At 40.5% G+C, this 22,904-nt stretch overlaps 1 protein-coding gene across 2 annotated transcripts in view; it reads right to left on the bottom strand.

The window, feature by feature from the left end:
- cep72 (centrosomal protein 72) overlaps positions 1-22,904 on the bottom strand; it is a 174,805-nt gene that overhangs the window by 140,645 nt on the left and 11,256 nt on the right. For both annotated transcript variants that reach the window (XM_063069732.1, XM_063069733.1), the window contains exon 2: positions 18,182-18,309. In XM_063069732.1, coding sequence (XP_062925802.1) covers positions 18,182-18,309 — 128 coding nt within the window. The remainder of the gene's footprint in view (positions 1-18,181; positions 18,310-22,904) is intronic.

The following is a 22,904-nucleotide window of genomic DNA, read 5'->3' as shown; positions in this document are numbered from 1 at the left end:
AAAAGCATTTAAACAGATACAGGAGCTTACAGGAAAAAATTGTAATGCCACAGCACAGGCAAATAACTGTTTTAAGAAAGATGATAAAATGTGGCCAAGAAGTTACAAACTCATCAGCTTAACATCAGTTGTAGACAATGAATAAAAGTTCAACATAAAGAGAGAAGTGTCCAGAACAGAAAAAGTACAATGAATAATCAGTATGGATTTCAAAAGGGAAAGTATTACTCGATCTTAGTTGATATTTGATAAGACAACGGAGGAAGATGAAATTGTAATATACACAGTACAATTTAGCTACATTCTTAAAATCTTCAGTAAAGTACTATATAATGAAGTCAGAAATATTTACAAGCTGGCTTAAAAAGAAAGCAGATAATGGAAGCAAAGAGTAGATGGTAGGGAGAAATGCTCCACATAAATTAATGCTGGGATTACTGCTGTTCAGCATTTAATTAACACAATTTCTGAATTAGCAGATAAAAATCAAAAGATACAGGAAAAGCTTCAGGAGAAAACAGGATCCTCTACCCAGTTAACTATTGTGTAGTCTTCATTTAATCATTACAGTGAAAGATGCCAACAGAAATATTCAGATCAAAAGCTCATTATAGAAGTTCACCTAGACCTGGCACATAAATATTGTAACTGTAAGACATAAAAGCAGAATTAGATCATTCAGCTTTATCGTCTTCTTTGCAGTTCAATCATGGCCAACTTGAAATCTTTGATGCTCTTATCAAGAACCTGTCAGCCGCTGCTTTAAACATAACCCCAATGACCTGGCCTTCACAGTGATCTGTGGAAATGAATTCCAGACACTCACCACCCTCTGAATAAAGAAATTCCTCCTCATCTCTGTAAAAGCAGGTCTGATGCCAAGTACCCTGTAGTGTTTGGTTCTTCCTGATACTTTCCATCCACCATCTACGAAATCTATTGAGTTTAAGGCTACGTCCACACCATGCCAGGTAATTTTGAAAACGAAGCTTTTTCTCTTCGTTTTGACCTTCCGTTCACACTGAAACGGTGTTTTCAGCCCCCGAAAACGGAGATTTTCAGAAACGGTCTCCAGAGTGAATAAATCTGAAAACGCCTAATATCCATTGCAGTAAGTACGGGGTAACCGGAGCTTTTTAAAACCGCTGTCGTGACGTGCCGGAACAGATGGCGACAGCACGGCCATTTCATCGATTTCTTCTTATTATTACTACTTTATTGTCGCCAAAGAATTGATACTAGAGTGTAAATCATCACAGCAATATTTGATTCTGCGCTTCGCAGAACCGAACAATTTCAGAACAGACGGCAACGAGACTGAAGCCAGAAGAGTTAGAAATGTACTCACCAAATACTTTGACCCATAGCTTACTGAATAATTAAGTATACTCACTTTGCCCTGTTTTCTGTCCTTGCTTGTATGAAGGTGCTTTACCTATTTATGCAAGTACTTCTCTGACAATAGATGTGTAACAGCCTAATGTAACATTGTATGGAAATACAAGATAACACTGATGCTGACATGTTTTATACATTTAACAAGGTACTTTATTAATGCAACAGAGTTAGTCAGTTTTTCAATGTTCGTTGTCAGCCGGGTCATACTGTCCGTGAACTCCCAGTCGGTTGCCTCCATACACTCCAGTATTTGTTTTTTTTAGTTTTAAGTCCTCCTGCACGAGAGCCAAGAGCAATTCCTTTTAAGTTTTTCTACTCTGTAACTGGACAAACGCGCACCAAGTATATCGTTTCCTCTTTGCTTGTTTTCTGTGTGTCCTGCGCATGCCCAGTAGGAGGAGAGTCGCCCAAATATCCGTCTAATGTGGACAGAGATATTTTGAAAAACACTTAGTGTGGACACCTATCGTTTTTACTCGAAACCGGCGTTTTCAAAATTATCCAGCATAGTGTGGACGTAGCCTAAGATGGTATACTCCAAAGCCTGAAGGCATGCATCTACAACCAAACCCATGAACATCAATAATGTAGAGGGCAAACAAACACAGATGATTAGCACCCTGTCCAAATCCTGAACATTCATTCTCTTCACCATCAGCAGGCTATGTGTTCAGTATGTGTTATCCACAAAATGTGCTGCAGTTTGTTGCCTTGTGTACCCAGAACCTCTATCACTAAGGCTACGTCCACACTAGACCGGATAATTTTGAAAGCGCCGGTTTCGCGTAAAAACGATAGACGTCCACACTAGGCATTTTTGAAAATACCTCTGTCCACATTAAAATGGATTTTAGGGAAATCTCTTCCTACTGGGCATGCACAGGACACAGAAAACAAGCGAAACAGTATACTTGGTGCGCGTTTGTCCAGTTACAGACTAGAAAAACTTAAAAGGAAATTGCCAAATGAAAGATTTGGTGCGTGTTTGTCCAGAAACATTTCCTACAGCCATAGTCTCTTCACCGATGAAAGGGACGACAGCTACAACTAAATGCAATAAGGCTTGTTACTGGGCAAAAGTGAAAGAGGTTGCGTTCAAGAAAACAATGAAATGCTGCGTTGCCGCCACCATTTGTTCTGGCACGTCAGGACAGCAGTTTTAAAAATAGCCAGTTACCCCGTACACACTACACCAGATATTAGGCATTTTCAGATTTATTCACTCTGGAGATCGTTTCTGAAAAACTCCATTTTCGAGGGAGGAAAACGCCGTTTCAATGTGGACAGAGGGTCAAAACAAAGAGAAAAAGCTTCGGTCATGGATTTATCTGGTCTAGTGTGGACATAGCCTAAGACAAACATGCTGGCATAAGAGGACACCACCACCTGTAGTGCATGCCTTCATGTTATATTGCTAGCTAACTCAGTAATATAATAAACACAAGGAAGTCTGCAGATGCTGGAAATCCAAAGCAACAAACAAAATCCTGAAGGAACTTGGCAGGCCAGGCAGCATCTATGGAAATGAATAAACAGTCGACATTTCGGGCTGAGACCCTTCTTCAGGACATGAAGGGTCAATGCTACCATTGCTATCATTCCCAGACCCTAACAAAATTAATCAGTAAAGATTGAATCAAATCAATGCTGAAGAGGGTGATTTTCAAAAGGGAGCTTGCTGTATAAATCCAAAGTGGCAGCATAGGTAGATTGGGTGGGAAAGACGGCTTACAAGATGCTAGCCTTCATTGGACGGTGATAGACTAGAAGAGTAGGGATATTATAGTGCAGGCTTATGAAACACTGGTGGCATTACATCAGGAATATAATGTGAAATTTTCATCTTTACAGTGTAGAAAGGAGTGATTGTCTGGAGAGGGAGCAGGTGAAGTTCAATCAGATGTTGCCTGGGATGGAGTGGCTCAGTAATAAGGAAGGACTGGAGAGGCTGGGGTTCAGTGTGAACAATGATTTGCTTGAGGTGTACAAAGCTATGAGGGGTTAAGATAGAGCACCCAATACCAATCCTTTCCCAACAGTACTGGTGTTTATAATCAGAAATTGAGGGGAAGCAAGAAAGATACCTTTCATCCAGAGGATGGTTGGAATTTGGAAAGCACTTCAAGTGGGGGTTGTGGGGGTGTATACTCATGACATTTAAGCACAGAGATGAGCACTTGAATCACCAAGGCACATATGGTTACTGATGGTATAAATTAGGCTTAGTACTTGATGGTCACCATGGACAGGGTGGACTAAGGTAACTGTGTGACTATGAATCTACGACAATAACGAACCTGAAGAATGAGCAAACAATTGGTACAAGAGATTTAATGCAGATAAATGCAAGTAGTACATTTTACAGGAAGATAAGAGAGATTACTCATTACTTAGAAGGTGTGAGGCTAGGTGGAGTAGCGGAACAAAGAGATCTTAAAGAGTACAAATACACCATTCATTAAAAGTTGCGCCACAGGTTAGCAAGACCATGTAAAGAAAACAATCAAGCACTGGGATTTGTTTCTAGAGGGGTGGAATCAAAAGCCTTGATTCAACCACACTGGCGCCACTGTATTCATATTATGAAGATTTAATGGTCAGAATGCTGAGATTTACATATTAGTAAAAGATGAGAAGTATGGGTCCTTTTTCCACTGTAAAAAAAAGGCTAATGGAACAGAAGCCATTCAAACTAAAAATGATATTGATAAAGTTGATACCACACAGCTAGATACCATCTACACTATGTTCTGACCAAACCTCAAACTAAAAAAAAGGTACTCACTACAACGGAGTGATTGAAGTGCATATACCAGTGCATTTGACAGGACCCTTTTGATCAAGCATCTCAAATCTGAAATATTAACTGTTTCTCCTCTCACAGATGCAGCCTGATCAACTATTTTCCAGTAATTTCTGTTTTTGTTTTACATTTAACAGACTAAGCAAGCATCTGAAGGAAAAGAAAACTGAACAGGAAAGGAAGGAAGGAGATTGCATTGACTGGTTTGCCCAAATGTGCTGTACTTCTGGGGTAATAACTGGGAAAAATAATAAAAAGATAATATATGAAGTGTGGGACTCATTTATGACAAAAATGGGTACTTGCATTTTAATGCTGATGGCAGCATTACAATACTCAGTACTTTGGGTCAGTCTTCACCTGGAAAGAGAGTGCTTCTAAAGTAACAGTGAAGTTAAACACTAATTGCATGGAGGAATGAAAAAATTAGATGGACAAAGCAGACAAATTACTAGGACTGGTTTGAATCTGGAGGGATGTACTAGAAGAAATTGTGAAGACAATGACCATAATTTTCAAATGCTCTTTGGAAATAGGGATGATGCTAAAACACTGAAAAAGTGGTAAGCGTTAGAAACATAGAAAACCTACAGCACAATACAGGCCCTTTGGCCCACAACGCTGTGCAGAACATGTACGTACTTTAGAAATTACCTAGGGTTACCATAGAACACTACAGCACAGAAAACAGGCCATTCAGCCCTTCCACACTCCCACCACTCTCTGAGTGAAGAAGTTCCCCCTAAACCTTTCCCCTTTTACCCTAAAGCCATGTCCTCTCATATTTATCTCTCCTAATCTAAGAGGAAAGAGCCTATTCACATTTACTCTGTCTATACCCCTCATAATTTTGTAAACAAAATAGCACTCTATTTTTCTAAGCTCCATGTACCTATCCAGGAGACTCTTAAAAGACCCGATCGTATCTGCCTCCACCACCATTGCCAGCAGCCCATTCCACGCACTCACCACTCTCTGCGTAAAAACTTACACCCGGCATCTCCCCTGTACCTACCTCCAAGCACCTTAAAACTGTGCCCTCTCATGTTAGCCATTTCAGCCCTGGGAAAAAGCCTCTGACTGATCGCACAATCAATGCTTCTCATCATCTTATACACCTCTATCGGGACATCTCTCATCCTCCGTCACTCCAAGGAGAAAAGGCCAAGTTCACTCAACCTAGTCACATAAGGCATGCTTCCCCCATCCAGGCAACCTTGTAAATCTTCTCTGCACCCTTTCTATAGTTTCCACATCCTTCCTGTAGTGAGGTGACCAGAACTGAGCACAGTACTCCAAGTGGGGTCTGACCAGGGTTGTATATAGCTGTAACATTACCTCTCGGCTCTTAAACTCAATCCCACGGTTGATGAAGGCCAATGCACCAAATGCCTTCTTAACCACAGAGTCAACCTAAGCAGTAGCTTTGAGTGTCTTACAGACTCGGACCCCAAGATCCTTCTGATCCTCCACACTGCCAAGAGTCTTACCATTAATACTATATTCTGCCATCATATCTGACCTACCAAAATGAACCATCTCACACTTATCTGGGTTGAACTCCACCTGCCATTTCTCAGCCCAGTTTTGCATCCTAATGATGTCTCACTGTAAACCCTGACAGCCCTCCACACTATCCACAACACCCCCAATCTTTGAGTCATCAGCAAACTTACTAACCCATCCCTCCACTTCCTCATCCAGGTCATTTATAAAAATCACAAAGGAAGGGGTCCCAGAACAGATCCCTGAGGCATAACACTGGTCACCAACTTCCATGAAGAATATAGCCCGTCTACAACCACTCTTTGCCTTCTGTGGGCAAGCCAATTCTGGATCCACAAAGCAAGGTCCCGTCGGATCCCATGCCTCCTTACTTTCTCAATAAGCCTTGCATGGGGTACCTTATCAAATGCCTTGCTGAAATCCATATACACTACATCAACTGCTGTACCTTCATTAACCTGTTTAGTCACATCCTCAAAAATTCAATCAGACTTGTAAGGCAAGACCTGCCTTTGACAAAACCATGCTGACTATTCCTAATCATATTATATCTCTCCAAATGTTAATAAATCCTGCCTCTCAGGATCTTTTCCATCAACTTACCAACTACTGAAGTAAAAACCCCTTACATTAATAAGTTACTCACTTATTGAAAGAAAGAAGGATAATCCTCATAACTAAATGCCGGTCAGTTAAATCATATGTGTTAGGAAAGTTTTCAGAAACATTGTTCTGGAACAAGATTAATAATCACCAAGAAGTAAATGAATTAATTAAGACAAGCCAGTATGGATGTTAAGAGAAAACTGGGTATAACCAAACTGGAAATATTTTTTATTTAGAAATATTTAGAGATAGAGAAGGAGGAAGGAAAATGGAGCACCCAGAGAGGTGAAAAAAAATCACATGGTCACAGGGAGAACATATTAACTCCTTACAGACAGTACTGGAAAATTTGATTAGGTAAAAGAAAGAGTTGAAGAGGATAATGCAGTGTAGGCTTTTGAGAATGAGTTAATAAAATGCTTATAAACAAAGTTGAAGCACAGTATAAAAGGGACACTGCTCACATGGATATGAAGTTGGCTCAACGGTCATAGTAAAAGGCAAAACACAAGAAATTCTGCAGATACTGCAAATCCACAGCAGCACACACAAAATGCTGCAGGTCATGCAGCACCTCTGGAGAGGAATAAACAGTCAATGTTTCAGGCCAAGACCTGAAGACTGGAAGAAGGTGAAAAATAACATCCCCAAAAAATCAGTTTTAAGATCATCGACTTCTTTGAGCCATTAAGAACTTACATTCTGAACAGAGTAGATATGGCAAAGTTATTTCCTATGGTAAGGGAGTCTAGGACAAGAGGGCATGACTTCAGGATTGAAGGACATCCATTTAGAACAGAGATGCAGAGAAATTACTTTATACAGAGGATGATAAATCTGTGGAATTTGTTGCCACGAATGGCTGTGGAGGCCAAGTCATTGGGTGCACTTAAGGCACAGAAAGATAGGTTCTTGATTAGCCAGGGCATCAAAGAGTATGGGGAGAAGGCAGGGGAGTGGGGATGACTGGAAGAATTTGATTAGCCCATGATTGAATGGCAGAGCAGACTCAATGGGCCGAAGGCCTACTTCTGCCTCTATATCTTATGGTCTTAGCGGGGCTGCAAAGCACAATTTCTAAATTTGCACTTGATGCAAAACTTGGCCGAATTAGGAACTATAGAGGAAAGTGGTAGACTGCAGCAGAATGGACAGAGGCACAGCAGATATGCAAGGTGATACAGAATGAGGGAACGTAAAATTCCCTCATACTGTTCCAAAAAGGATGCAGAAGCAGAGCAATCTGGGATTTGTGTGTTTAAAAGAGAGTGGCTGAGGCCATTTCCTTTGAAGAGAAGGCTGAAGAGAAATCTAATAGAAATATATAAACTGTTGAGTGACTAGTTATCACAGATATGAAACAGGGGAGAAGAGAAATAACACTGATATGAAGAACACAGCGTACAACTTCAATCCATAGTACACTGCCTACAGATGTGTTGCGGACATGTATCATTGTGGCCTTCAAAAGAAAGTTCAGCCTAATAAGTTGAGAAGTGTGCAAGACTATAGAGAAGGGATTGGAACAGGTGATGGGAGTAAAGGGCAAATCTACTGAGTTGCTTTGTCGACCAAAAGCTCTCGTGCAATAACCATTGTGCTAATATAATTCACTTCTTTTGATCCAGCCAGACACAGTCTATTTCTGTCATTAAAAAGTTAATAAATCAGCATGATTTCACAAGCTATCAACTGAGAGATGTACTTTTCCCTGGGAAAACAATCATCCTCTTCAGTTCTCAACATATTTTGTAAATGACCAGCTGGATCGATTTATATTATCAAAAACTTGCATTTTTATAAATATATCCATTATATACAAGATCTGTAATATAGTAAACACCCACAGTGTTTCAAGCAAAATGTAACACCAACTCATAAAACGATATCAGATCCAAGAAGAGGAAGGAGGGAAGTAAAGAGGTTCAGAGCAAAGTCCAGTGAAGAGAGCTGAGCCAGCTGAAAACATCATCAATAAATGCGGAGGATGGAAAATCAGGGATACACAAGGTTTATCTAATGATAATCATTTCATTAGGTTACGTTCCAAATGTTTTCCAAGTGTGGGTGTGTAATCATTGCAGGTTTTCCAAGACCTGACTGTGTTGCCCTTAAGGCACTTATTTGACTTTGTCGGGTCTACGCTTTAAATAATTTGTTTGTAACTATTTTCTAGTTAAAGTTAAAGGTTGATAATTATGTTACAGTTTAACAGAGGTAAATTCATTGTCTACGGTATATCGCAGCATGCGATGATGTCACCTCCGGTTTCGCCGCGTCTTATGTGTAACCGGTTCGGAGAAGGTGTGAAGGTGGGTGCCATGCATGCAGCATGATCGTGAAGAACTCCATTTCTACCCACAAAGAAGCATTACAGAAGCAACGCCGTAAGTTCATAAGAATGTATTTGAGGTAAAAATATTAACGCGGTTTCTGTTAAGGAAGCAGCAGTTGGGGCGGCATGCGTGCCGGCTTTTCAATTTCAAACGCGGGGTGGGCTCCCTTCGCCCGCTACTCGGGGCGGCTGGAGACACTCGCTAAAAGAAGAGAGTGCACGTGGTCTCCAGAATGAAACAGACGTTGTATATGTTTGTATTTTTTTTATCAACAGTTTTCACCATACGATGTTAATGTGGAAGAGTGAACAGTAAATGGTTAACCTTACTACGACTCTGTCTTCATTGGCTCTGGTTTAACTTGGTGTTTAGTCAGAGTTTCAACACATTGCACAAGAACACTACAGTGAAAAGGCAAAATCATTTGGTGTTTCGACAAGTGGTACAATGGCTTCGCGATCAAGCATCAAGTTGCTTGCATTAAGCACCAAGAGCAGTAGGACGTCGACAAGTGTGGCTGCCCTCGCAAGAGCTAAAGCGAAGCCGGCAAGGTGCAAGCGTCATACACTAACCAAGAAGCAAAACTGAAAATGGAAAAGCTGCCAGAGAAGTGGAAAACCAGTTGGAAAAGGCAAGGATAGATACGGAGTTAGAAGTGCTGATGCTACAAGGACAAGCTGATGCGGCCACGGTAGAAGCACAAGTGTTGGAAAACACTGAAGAAATGCACGTTCTAGACGAAACAGGAAAATCTACGTCAGAAAGGGCCAAACTGGAATGCACCAGCCAATATGTCCAATCTCAAATTGACCTGCAGATTCATTCTTTCTCTCCATACTTGCCTGTTGGCGTCCCATCTCATGTGAAATCACAGGGAAGCTTCGTTGCATCACGTCCACCTGGGGAAGACAACTTACAATTGCAACCTTGCCACAAACTCAAGTATGAAAGGGCTGACTACGAATACTTCCCGACACCAAACTTACCAGATCCGGCGAGATCAGAGACAAAGGCTGAAGTCAAAACATCAAATCCCAACATGAACGTACACACTCAGTAATATGTTCCCCAACATATTCCCTCAGCTAGCACGCACCTGCAGCAGAACCCTTGGCACAGTGCTTAGTGCGACGAGACCTTGTCAATTCAGGACTGTACCAGTTTGACGATAAGCCTGAATCACCAGTGCCACCGGCGGAGTCCAGCTCACAGCAACCGAAGAGTTGGACCTTATCACTAAATGGCTGGGAAAGGAATCAAGTGAACAGGTGAAGCGCATACGCTCAGTGTACATCAGCAACCCCAAGCTCGCCTTACACAAAGCATGGGAGAGACTTCGGGACCTCTACGCGGCCCCTGAAATTATTGAGAGGGCGCTATTTCAACGGCTGGACAATTTTCCTAGAGTGTCAGCCAAGGACCACACTAAATTACGAGAACTTGGAGATTTACTCATGGAGATTCAAGGTGCTAAAGAAGACGGCTATTTAACTGGCCTGTCGTATCTGGATACCTCACGCGGAGTTGGACCAATTGTGGACAAGCTTCCATTTTGGCTGCAGGAAAGATGGGTTTCTATTGGCTCAGAGTACAAGAGAACGGTGGTCGAGTCCCTTCCTTTGAGTATTTTGGTAGGTTTGTGTGCAAGGAGGCGAAGAGGCTAAACGACCCTAGCTTCATGAATCAAGGCAGCACCACAACTCACACCAAGCCAGTCAAACCCATTTCGAACAATTTTGTCATCAATAAACCCACGTCAGTGCATAAAACCGAAGTCTCCGCAATCAACGATGACCCTAGCAAGAATTGTCCATTGCACAACAAACCCCACCCCCTCAAAAAATTCAGAATGTTTCGAAACAAACCCTTTGACGAAAGAAAGGCCCTTCTCAAGGAAAAAATTAATATGTTTTAAGTGCTGTTCCTCTACCTCCCACCTCACTAAAGAGTGTACGTTCCCCGTAAAGTGCTTGGAATGTAACAGCACTAATCACAATGGAGCCATGCATCCCGGCCTGTCACCGCAAACTGCCAAGGCTCCTCCGCTCCCACAAAAGGATGGCGGGGAGGGAGAGCATCACTCTGATACAACTATTGTCAGCTGAGCTGCACAGAAGTTTGCAGTCCAGGTCAGTCGAGCCGCTCGTGCTCAAAGAGATGCCTCATTAAGGTATACCCTACAGGAGCCAATGACAAGGCCATCAAGGCCTATGTAATTCTGGACGACCAGAGCAACCGCTCACTAGTGAGACCAGAGTTCTTCGAGTTGTTCAGTGTAAAGGGTAATCCATTCCCATACTACCTCAGAACTTGTTCTGGCATCGCAGAAACATATGGCAGGAAGGCAGAAGACTTCCAGCTCAAGTAGCTGGATGGCAAAGTCGTCATCAGTCTCCCTCCACTCTTAGAGTGCAATGAGATCTTAAATAACCGATCCGAGATTCCGACGCCAAGCACAGTGCTACACCAGCCCCATCTCCACCACATTGGCAAGCATATCCCAGAACTGGATCCGGAAGCAGAAATACTCCTGCTACTCGGAAGAGACATCCTTAGGGTGCACAAAGTCAGGCAGCAGGTCAATGGACCACACAACGCCCCCATGCCCAACGTCTGGATCTGGGCTGGGTGGTGATAGGAGAGGTGCACCCTGGCATGTATACAAACCGACAGTTAACATGCTCAAGACTAACGTGCTAGAGAGAGGCCGCCATTCAATTTCTCAGCCCTCCAGAAGTGTGGCGTGTATCAAGGAAGCACAACAAGGGCACGAGCATAGTGAAGTAACTGAGAAGACACTGGGACAGTCAGTCTTCGCTCAAACTAAGCACGATAATAAACTTGCTCCATCAGTGGAAGATGCCATCTTCTTAAAAATAATGGACACAAAGGTCTTTAGAGACAAAACAAACAACTGGGACACCCCTCTACCATTCAGAGAACCATGCCAGCGCTTGCTAAACAACAGAGCAGGCAGTCAACCAGTTCACATCTTTACAACGAACCCTGAAAAGGAAACCTGAGACCAGTTACAGAAGTCGTTCTACTTCTACCTAAAGACTGATTTAGAGACTAAAGTTCTATACCATGTTTATAGTGACCTTACAAAGGTCAGGCGGGGAGTGTGTTGCCCTTAAGGCATTTATTTGACTTTGTTGGCTCTACGCTTTAAATAATTTGTTTGTAACTATTTTCTAGTTAAAGTTAAAGGTTGATAATTATGTTACAGTTTAGCAAAGGTAAATTCATTGTCTATGGTATATCACAGCACGCGATGATGTCACCTCTGGTTTCACCGCATCTTATGTGTAACTGCTTCGGAGAAGGTGTGAAGGTGGGTGCCATGCGTGTAGCATGATCGTGAGGAGCTCCGTTTCTACCCACAAAGAAACATTATAGAAGCAACGTTGTAAGTTCATAAGAATGTATTTGAAGTAAAAATATTAACGCTGTTTCTGTTAAGGAAGCGGCAGTTGGGGTGGCGCACGTGCCGGCTTTTCAATTTCAAACGCGGGGTGGGCTCGAGCCCGATGGCAGTTTGACAGGACCCCCTTCGCCCGCTACTCGCTAAGAGAGTTCGCGTGGTCTCCAGAATAAAACAGACGCTGTATATGTTTAAAAACGCACACACGAGGAAATCTGCAGATGCTGGAATTTCAAGTAACACACATAAAAGTTGCTGGTGAACGCAGCAGGCCAGGTAGCATCTCTAGGAAGAGGTACAGTCGACGTTTCGGGCAGAGACCCTTCGTCAGGACTAACTGAAAGAAGATCTAGTAAGAGATTTGAAAGTGGGAGGGGAAGCTCTTGGCTCCATCCCTCCCCCTCCTGTCTTCTCCTATCATTTGGATCTCCCCCTCCCCCTGCCACTTTCAAATCTCTTACTAGCTCTTCCTTCAGTTAGTCCTGACGAAGGGTCTCGGCCCAAAACGTCGACTGTACCTCTTCCTAGAGATGCTGCCTGGCCTGCTGCATTCACCAGCAACTTTTATGTGTGTTGCTGTATATGTTTGTATTTTTTTTTATCAACAGTTTTCACCATACGATGCTAAAGTGGAAGATTGAACAGTAAATAGTTAACCCTACTATGACTCTGTATTCATTGGCTCCGGTTTAACTTGGTGTTTGGTCAGAGTTTCAACACACTGCACGAGAACACTACACTGACCTCATTTCTTTACTGTGGTAACCCAAAAACACATAATGAAATCTATTCTTAAATGTAGAGGAAATAGGGTAGGGCATCAGGAAAACAGTAATCCTCGTTATATGTAATTTTCAAAATTATGCAAGAGGTTTCAGTACGGTAATCATTGTCAATATTCAATCACTGAATCAATATTACCCTAATTACATTTGAGAATAATTGAATACATATCTTTTATAAAAATAACCCATATTTTCATCTTTAATTAACCTTGTACTGCAGATTTTACTCAAGTAGAGAGACCAATAACATTAACAAAACAAAGATTCAATCAAAACTATGCAATACCAATCAAGCTTGAAAATTCAATAAGGGATACCCAGATAGCTTGCTGAAAAAGTATGTCCTCTATGGATCAAAAGATTTTAGAATTTAGGACTGGTTTATACTGAATTTGCTGATCTCAGTTAGCTGGGAAAGGAAGAAGCTGAATTTGCCTCAGTATTTCTTGACTACAGAAAGGGTGACAAAAGACAGCAAACACCAATATGAATGCTATCCAGTTGCTCCTCATTGATTAATGCATTTCATTTAATCAAACGAGCCAGTCAATTTTGCTCTGAAGCCTTCCACCTGCTAGAATTCACAGCAGAGGCTCTTGAACAAGGATCAGGCTCATTGATAAAGAAGTCTGAATGATAATGTTGCTTAGATAAATGCACCTTATCCGATAATCAAAATGTTAATTGCTGAAGGTCATATATTACTAATGAAAAATGTAGCTAACTCAGCTGCTTATTAGTAAAGGTTAACAAATGATAACACATCGACAAGTAATTGATACTTTCACAATATTAGCTCACTATGCTCGTGGATATGAGTTGCAATTTGATTTCTATAAAAAAAGCAGAAAATACATTCTTTTCTATGTTTATAGATTAATTTATAAATTAGGGATGATTAGCCTATGAAAGTTGTTTTAACATGTGCAACGTTAAAAAGAAATGCCTGCATTCATTGATCAATCAATTTTTTAAAAATTTTGGACGTACTTCTTAAATGTTGTAGAACAAGAAATATTCCAGCCAATTTAGATAGTATTATGCTAATTTATTTTACAGAAATAATTTCATAGAGCCAAGATACCAGCAAAAATTTATTTGATAAATACAATGGGATATTTTACAAGAGAAAGCACTTAACTTAATTTGAAAGACAGAACCTCCAAACATGCATCATTTCCAACATTACACTATAATACTGTCTTATAGATCTTCTGCTATCTCCTCTGGACTTAGACTTCTGACCTGGAGGCAAGACAAATGCTAAGGCTGTTTGTGGCAAACCTAGTTAACCATATAACCATATAACAATTACAGCATGGAAATAGGCCATCTCGGCATTTCTAGTCTGTGCCGAACTCTTACTCTCTCCTAGACCCACCGACCTGCACTCAGCCCATAACCCTCCATTCCTTTCCTGTCCATATATCTATCCAATTTAACTTTAAACGACAACATCGAACCTGCCTCAACCACTTCTGCTGGAAGTTCATTCCACACAGCTACCACTCTCTGAGTAAAGAAGTTCCCCCTCATGTTACCCCTAAACTTTTGTCCTTTAAATCTCAACTCAAGTCCTCTTGTTTGAATCTTCCCCACTCTCAATGAAAAAAGCCTATCCACGTTAACTCTATCAATCCCCCCATAATCTTAAACACGTCTATCAAGTCCCCCCTCAACCTTCTACGCTCCAAAGAATAAAGAATAAAGAGGCAACCCAGGCAACATTTTAGTAAACTCCTCTGTACTCTCTCAATTTTATTGACATCTTTCCTATAATTCAGTGACCAGAACTGAACATAATACTCCAAATTTGGCCTTACGAATGCCTTAAACAATTTCAACATTACATCCCAACTCCTATACTCAATGCTCTGATTAATAAAGGCCAGCAAACCAAAAGCTTTCTTCATCACCCTATCCACATGAGATTCCACCTTCAGGGAACTATGCACCATTATTCCTAGATCCCTCTGTACTACAGCATTCTTTAATGCCCTACCATTTACCATGTACGTCCTATTTTGATTAGTCTTACCAAAATGTAGCACCTCACATTTTTCAGCATTAAACTCCATCCGCTATCTTTCAGCCCACTCTTCTAACTGTCCTAAATCTCTCTGCAAGCTTTGAAAACCTACATCATCATCCACAACACCAGCTATCTTAGTATCATCTGCAGAGTTAGGCTAGAGATAAGCTACTAACTCACTGAACAGAGACTCTGTGATGCTATGCTGCAGTTGTACAAGACATTGGTGAGGCCACAATAGGTAATATTGTGCTTAGCTTTGGTCACCCTACTATAGGAGAGATGCCACTAAGCTGGTAGGTGTGCAGAGATTTCCAAGAATGTTGCTCAGCCTCAAGGGATCGAATTATGGAATAAGGTCAAACAGGCTGGGACTTTATTCATTGGTACTTAGGAGAATGAAGGGTGATCTTATATAGGTGTATAAGATCATGGGGGGGGGGTCACACAGAGTGACTTCTTTTTCCATCAGGATTGATGAATTAAGAATTAGGGAATTTTGGGTTAGTTAAGAGATTTAATAGGAAGCTGCAGGGCAACTTCTGCCACAAAAAGGATAGTCAGTCTCTGGAATGAGCTGCTAGAAGTAAGAGGCAAGTACACACAGAGGAAAGGTTTAGAGCAGGTCCCATAGACTCCTCAGTTAATGTCGTGAGTCCATAGCATGAAGAAAGGTTGGGAAACCCTGGTTTGGGGGTGCATGGGTTAAATATGAAACTAGCTTAAATGGGAATCTTGGTTGGCATGGACCAGTTGAGCAGGAGGGTCAGTTTCCAGACTGTATGACTCCATAAATGAGTCTGTTTTTTATGTCTCCAGTATGTACTAGTTCTTTTTTACTCGTTTTAAAATCTCGCATTACAATTTCTTTCTCTATCCATCAAATTAATTCTCAGAACCATTGGAATATAATGTAGAAATATCAGCTACCTTATTAAAAAAAAACAGAATAGTTTTTAAAATGAGAAGGGACAAAAACATATTCAGAGGGACCTGGGCATCCTTCTTCACAGGTCACTGAAATTTAATATGCAGGTCCAGCAAACAATTAGGAAGTTGCGTAATCTGGTATTTTTAGTGCAAACAAAAAAATATTTAAGTGCAAGAACAAAAGCATCCTACTGTAATCGCCTAGGGCCCTGTTGGAATGTGTGTAGATGTTTGGTCTCCTTACTGAAGGAAAGATAAAAATTGCTATAGAGGCACGGCAGCCAACTTTTACTAGATTGATAACCATTATCAGTGAGCTTTACTATGAATAGATACTAAATAGACTGGGCCTATATTCTCTAGTATTTAGAAGAATTGAGAGATGCAGGGTAAGGATAGGAATGATTTTCACTTAGGTGAGGTGTACGGAACCAGGAATCAGAACTCCAGGAATTGTGATCAATGATTTAGGGCTGGCATAACAAAAAATTTCTTGACCTAAAGGATATTGTTTCTTCAGAATTCTGCATCCAAAAAGTGAGAAGATTCAGTCACTGATTATATACAAGACAGAGATCAATAGATTCCTGGATACTAAAGGAAACAAAGGATATTAGAACATCTGCTGAGGAATTCAATTTTTAGGGAAAATTCATTGCCCAAGATTCATGAAATGGCCAACAGTTATACAAAGCGATAGACAAAAAAAAAATGCCCAGGAAATAATTCTTAGATCAGGCTACACCTGGAATAGTGATACAGAGTTAAGAGAAAAATGTTTCAAGGTTGGTGATGATTCACTAGAACTGGTAAAAATTAGAAATAAACATGCTTTAAAAAGAAGTGTAAGTGGGGAGGGGAGAAGAAATCAATAAAGGAAGTTTATAAAATCCAGGTAAAGGTAAAAGTGATTAAATGACAAACAAGGATAATAGGTCAAGGCAGAAAGAGGAAAACAGTGGAACATGTAAAGAAAATTTCTCTTGAAAAGTTACAAATAAAAGAAACAGAATCAAACGGAAATTACTAAATAAAATAGTGGCTACTGGATACTAAAATTTCTAAATGCTGATGTTTATTATCTGAAATTGTTGAATTTAACGTCAGGTCCTGAAAGCTGTAATATGCCTAGTTACGGAGTATCAGAAACACTAGACATTGCTCTTTGGGTTTATGCAGTGCACTAATGGAACAACAAAGGATATGGAGGACAAATAGGTCAGAACGAACACAGGGGATAGGGAGAAATCAAGTGACAGATCACACTTGCAAACTGAACGGAGTGCTCTGCAAAACAGTTGCACAACCTGCATTGTGTCTATCTCCGCCAATGTACGTACAGCAGTGGACACAAGATATTGTTGCAGGCCATTTGATCTCCACCCCTCTACATCATAAAAACTGTTTGTATCCAACTTTGTCCAGTTCTGATGATCAGTCATCAAGCTGAAAGATTAATAGTTGTCCCTTCATCAACACGATAATTTGCTGAATATTTTTCATCACTTTCTATTTTTCCAGCATCTCAACTATTTTCCATGTTATATCAGAAGAAGCAAGTCTGAGACGTAACATTAAATGACTTTAGTCGCTAGTACACTGCCTTCACAGAGGCTTTTTGTTTTAAATTATGCAACTGCATATCGCTACAGATCCAAAATTTATGTTGACTGGAACCAGGCTGAATTCAAGTTGAGAAATATGAGCTGTTCAATTTAGAACTTAGATTCCAAATTCACACTTCAAAGAAACAATATTTCTTTCCATTAAGTTCCTTAATTTGAATCAGTTGTAATACTTGCATTGATTCAAGGAAAGTAGCTGTTGGCAGTAACAGAAGTATTAGACCAGGGGTGGCAATCCAATTGCTGCTTTATCTGGCAGTAAAGATAATCATTATATTTCATTTTATTATAGGTCAGGTTTAAAGAATCGAGGGGCAGCACTGCATGCCATGTGCCAACAAAGTTTTTTTTGCATACCATTCATAGATTTGCCACCCCTGTGAAATTCGACCAAAGAGGTACAAATTATAATAGAAATAATGGTGAGGTTTAGTACCCACTATTCTCAAATCTAAAGCAGCAGTAGTTTGCAGCAATAACATAAACATAAAAGTGATGCTGATGCTCATCTCTCTTCCAGAAGTTTCTTTATATATCAGCACTGCACTGAGAGACAACTTTAATGTAAATGAAAAATACAAAGCTGCAGTTTAGTGGTTTTACAAACCACTTGTTGCGAATCCATTAAACTGCACAAACAAGTGGTTATGAATCAAACTGTACAACATAAACCACAAGCACAGAATATCTTTTTAATAGAATTATGAATATTAAATATGGACAATTAAAAACTCACCTCCAATGAAATCAAAGAATTACGGGATAGATCAAGTGTTTTAAGTCGTGTAAAGTTCCTGAGAGACTTGCCAAGATGCGTGATCTTTTCTTTGCAACTTCCTGGCAGGAACAAAGATCGTACATCCACTGAAGAAATAAAGAATCACAAGTGCAATCATTATTTAAAAAGGAGAGTTCAACTATTTACCACAAAATTATCATTTTTGCTGTTCTGATTAAATACAGAAACAGGAACTATACACAATACATCTTTTTAAACCTAAAACAAACTGTAGTCATCTTCTTTTGAAATACAAGTTGAGCACCCCTTATCTGCAATGCTCAGGGCTGAAAATGTTTTGGGTTTCAGATTTTTTTGGATTTTGGAATATTTACATCTATGTGATGAGATAACTTGGGGATGGGACCCAAATCGAAATATATACAACTTGTACATATACCCTGAAAGTAGTGTTACATATTTTAATAATTTTGTGCATGAGACAATAATGTATACATTGAACTATCACTATCTCAGCTGCCCAAGGAGACATTTAGTGGCTGTTTGGCATCATGATCATTCTGACTGAATTTGTGAGCTACCGGTAAACAGTGTTAATCTCATACTTGTTCATCAAACATATGTACTTAATAATGAAAATTATTATATGCCATTACATACACATACCAAGTGTTGGGGAGCACTTCGGGTCCAGTGATCACAATGCCATTAGTTTCAATACAATTATGGAGAAGGATAAGTCTGGACCCAGGGTTGAGATTTTTGATTGGAGAAAGGCTAACTTTGAGGAGATGCAAAAGGATTTAGAAGAAGTGGATTGGGACAATTTGTTTTATGGGAAGGGTGTAATAGAGAAATGGAGGTAATTTAAAGGTGAAATTTTGAGAGTACAGAATCTTTATGTTCCTGTTAGGTTGGAAGGAAAGGTTAAAAGTTTGAGAGAGCCATGGTTTTCAAGGGATACTGGAAACTTGGTTCAGAAAAAGAGATATCTGCAATAAATATAGGCAGCTTGGAGTAAATAGGGTGCTCGAGGAATATAAAGAATGTAAAAAGAATCTTAAGAAAGAAATTAGAAAAGCTAAAAGAAGATACGAGGTTGCTTTGGCAAGTAAGGTGAAAATAAATCCAAAGCGATTCTACAGTTATATTAATAGCAAAAGGATAGTGAGGGATAAAATTGGTCCCTTAGAGAATCAGAGTGGACAGCTATGTCTGGAGCCAAAAGAGATGGGGGAGATTTTGAACTATTTCTTTTCTTCGGTATTCACTAAGGAGAAGGATATTGATATAAGGTAAGGGAAACAAGTAGGGAAGTTATGGAAACTATGATGATTAAAGAAGAGGAAGTACTGGCGCTTTTCAAGGAATATAAAAGTAGATAAGTCTCTGGGTCCTGACAGGATATTCCCTAGGACCTTGAGGGAAGTTAGTGTAGAAATATCAGGGGCTCTGACAAAAATATTTCAAATGTCATTAGAAACGGGGATGGTGCCGGAGGATTGGTGTATTGCTCATGTGGTTCCATTGTTTAAAAAGGGTTCTAAGAGTAAACCTAGCAATTATCGGCCTGTGAGTTTGACATCAGTGGTGGGTAAATTGATGGAAAGTATTCTTAGAGATGGTATATATAATTATCTGGATAGACAGGGTCTGATTAGAAACAATCAGCACGGATCTGTGCATGGAAGGTCATGTTTGACAAATCTTATTGAATTTTTTGAAGAGGTTACTAGGAAAGTTAACGAGGGTAAAGCGGTGGATGTTGTCTGTATGGACTTCAGTAAGGCCTCTGACAAGGTTCCACATGGAAGGTTAATTAGGAAAGTTCAATCATTAGGTATTAATATTGAAGTAGTAAAATGGATTCAACAGTGGCTGGATGGGAGATGCCAGAGAGTAGTGGTGGATAACTGTTTGCCAGGTTGGAGGCCGGTGACTAGTGGTGTGCCTCAGGGATCTGTACTGGATCCAATGTTGTTTGTCATATACATTAATGATCTGGATGATGGGGTGGTAAATTGGATTAGTAAGTATGCAGATGATACTAAGATAGGTGGTGTTGTGATAATGAAGCAGGTTTTCAAAGCTTGCAGAGAGATTTAGGCCAGTTAGAAGAGTGGGCTGAAAGATGGCAGATAGAGTTTAATGCTGATAAGTGTGAGGTGCTACATCTTGGTAGGACTAATCAAAATAGGACATACATGGTGAATGGTAGGGCACTGAAGAATGCAGTAGAACAGAGTGATCTAGGAATAATGGTGCATAGTTCCCTGAAGGTGGAATCTCATGTGGATAGGGTGGCGAAGAAAGCTTTTGGTATGCTGGCCTTTATAAATCAGAGCATTGAGTATAGAAGTTGGGACGTAATGTTAAAATTGTACAAGACATTGGTGAAGCCAAATTTGGAGTACTGTGTACAGTTCTGGTCACTGAATTATATGAAAGATGTCAACAAAATAGAGAGAGTACAGAGAAGATTTACCAGAATGTTACCTGGGTTTCGGCACCTGAGTTACAGAGAAAGGCTGAACAAGTTAGGTCTTTATTCTTTGGAGTGTAGAAGGTTGAGGGAGGTACCTTGATAGAGGTATTTAAAATTATGAGGGGGATAGATAAGAGTTGACGTGGATAGGCTTTTTCCACTGAGAGTAGAGGAGATTCAAACAAGAGGACGAGTTGAGAGTTGGGGGCAAACGTTTAGGTGTAACACGAGGGGGAACTTCTTTACTCAGAGAGTGGTGGCTGTGTGGAACGAGCTTCCAGCAGAAGTGGTAGAGGCAGGTTCGATATTGTCATTTAAAGAAAAATTGGATAGGTTACAGACAGGAAAGGAATGGAGGTTTATGGGCTGAGTGCAGGTCGGTGGGACTAGGTGAGAGTTAGCATTCGGCATGGACTAGAAGGGCCAAGATGGCCTGTTTCCGTGCTCTATTTGTTATATGGTAATATGGTTATTAATTTAATGAAAATATAACGTATGTGGCTAGCTGGTGGCGTAGTGGCATCAGCGCTGGATTTCGGAGCGAAGGCTCCCAAGTTCGAATCCAGCCGGCTCCCTTGCACGCTTTCCATTGGTGCTGGGTTGAGCGTCGAGCTAGCAACTCGACCTCGTAAGAATAAGAAAGCCTGCTAAAAAAAAACGCCGTCATGCCGGTGTCCTGATCACTCCACTCAGAGTTATGGGCTTTCTTCTTCCTCTATAATGTATGTAGGTAACAGAAGCAGCATTGGGATAATACCTGAATCAGATTTTGAACAACAGCAAACAACGGCAGCCTTACAGTCTCAACCTACGATGCTGTGCACTATTTGTATTTTTTTTAGGTAAGATATAAAAACAAAAGATTGAATTTAATCATAGGTAAATGCAATAAAAAGTGAAAAAGGTTAATATTTTATTTTTGATGCAATAATTGGCATTCTAAACTCCAACATTTAGAATTACATCATTAACATTACCAAATCTGAGCGACTGTGCATCAAGTCCAATACAATGCCACTTTATTCCAAGTCACAAAACTGACCCTCTACTGTTATCCATTACTTCTTTTCAAAGCATATGTGACCAAATTTTGGAACCAATGAATGTCCTTTAGACTCATTGGCTTTTACCTCTCTGACCAGCCATCAATGTGGAACTCTATCATGCAAACTATATCAAACATAATGCTTCTCAAAAATGTTCATTACCTCTCCAAGTATTCCATTAAGTCAGTCAGTTGCATGCCTCCTTTAAGAGTGGATTATCAGTGGATTCCTAAATGTTGGCTTACAACAATGGATTTGGGAATACATTTTCTCTCCTGTTCTCAGAACTCTTGTATCGTGACCCATCAAATATGCTCCAGAGGATACAGAATATGGCTTGGGTGACTGCTGCAGCACAGGGACAGGGTATGAACCATGTCTGTCCCACAAGCAACAACAGAGAGCATATTGCACTTGATGACCAGGTTCTAGTCAGCCATAGAGGGAGCACTGCTCCCGATTTTTGTTTCACCTTGGTCACCATGGTAGCGTAGCTCAGGACGTCAGAGCTCGGAGTTTAATTCTGGCGTCCTCTATAAGAGAGTTTGTGCATTCTTCCCATGAGTATGTGGGTTTCCTCCTACATTCCAAAGAAGTGCTCTTTGGTAGGTTAATTGATCATTGTAAATTATCCTGTGATTGGGCTAGGGTCAAGCATGTAGATTGCTGTGCAGTGTGGCTCATTAGGCTGGAAGGGCACCTTCCATACTGTATCTCCAATAAAAATAAATACATCCATTCTAGTCAACTCTTGCTGTATGCCCTGGCTCCTCTAAACCAGAACCTCCGTACTTCCAGGTAGCTAGACTTGATGGTGAAAGGAACAGAGGGCCAGTCAGACTAGTTGCTAAAGACCATGGCCTCACTCTTGCTGCACCACCATGGCCCCAATGAGTCCAGCTCACACTAGCTGCACATGCTGACATATCTGCAGATCAACCAGGATTTAAGCAGAAGATGATGATACTATCCTTGTACAGGAAGGCTTTAATCTGAGTGCCCCCACTACCTGGCATTACCACCCCTCTTCTGCCTGCATTCTTCTTGATGAATTCTTCAAAGAGGTGCAATACAACACAAACAAAACAGAAAAGAGCATACAAACTTGCCAGACTCCGGTTTTGATGGGAAGCTTGCTATTTCCACCCACTAACTGGGACTGCACTGATGTCTGTGTGCAGCAGTTGTA

Source organism: Mobula hypostoma, chromosome 17 (assembly GCF_963921235.1).
Source record: "Mobula hypostoma chromosome 17, sMobHyp1.1, whole genome shotgun sequence".
Classification (NCBI taxonomy): Eukaryota; Metazoa; Chordata; class Chondrichthyes; order Myliobatiformes; family Myliobatidae; genus Mobula; species Mobula hypostoma.
This window is presented reverse-complemented; position numbering and strand designations above follow the sequence as displayed.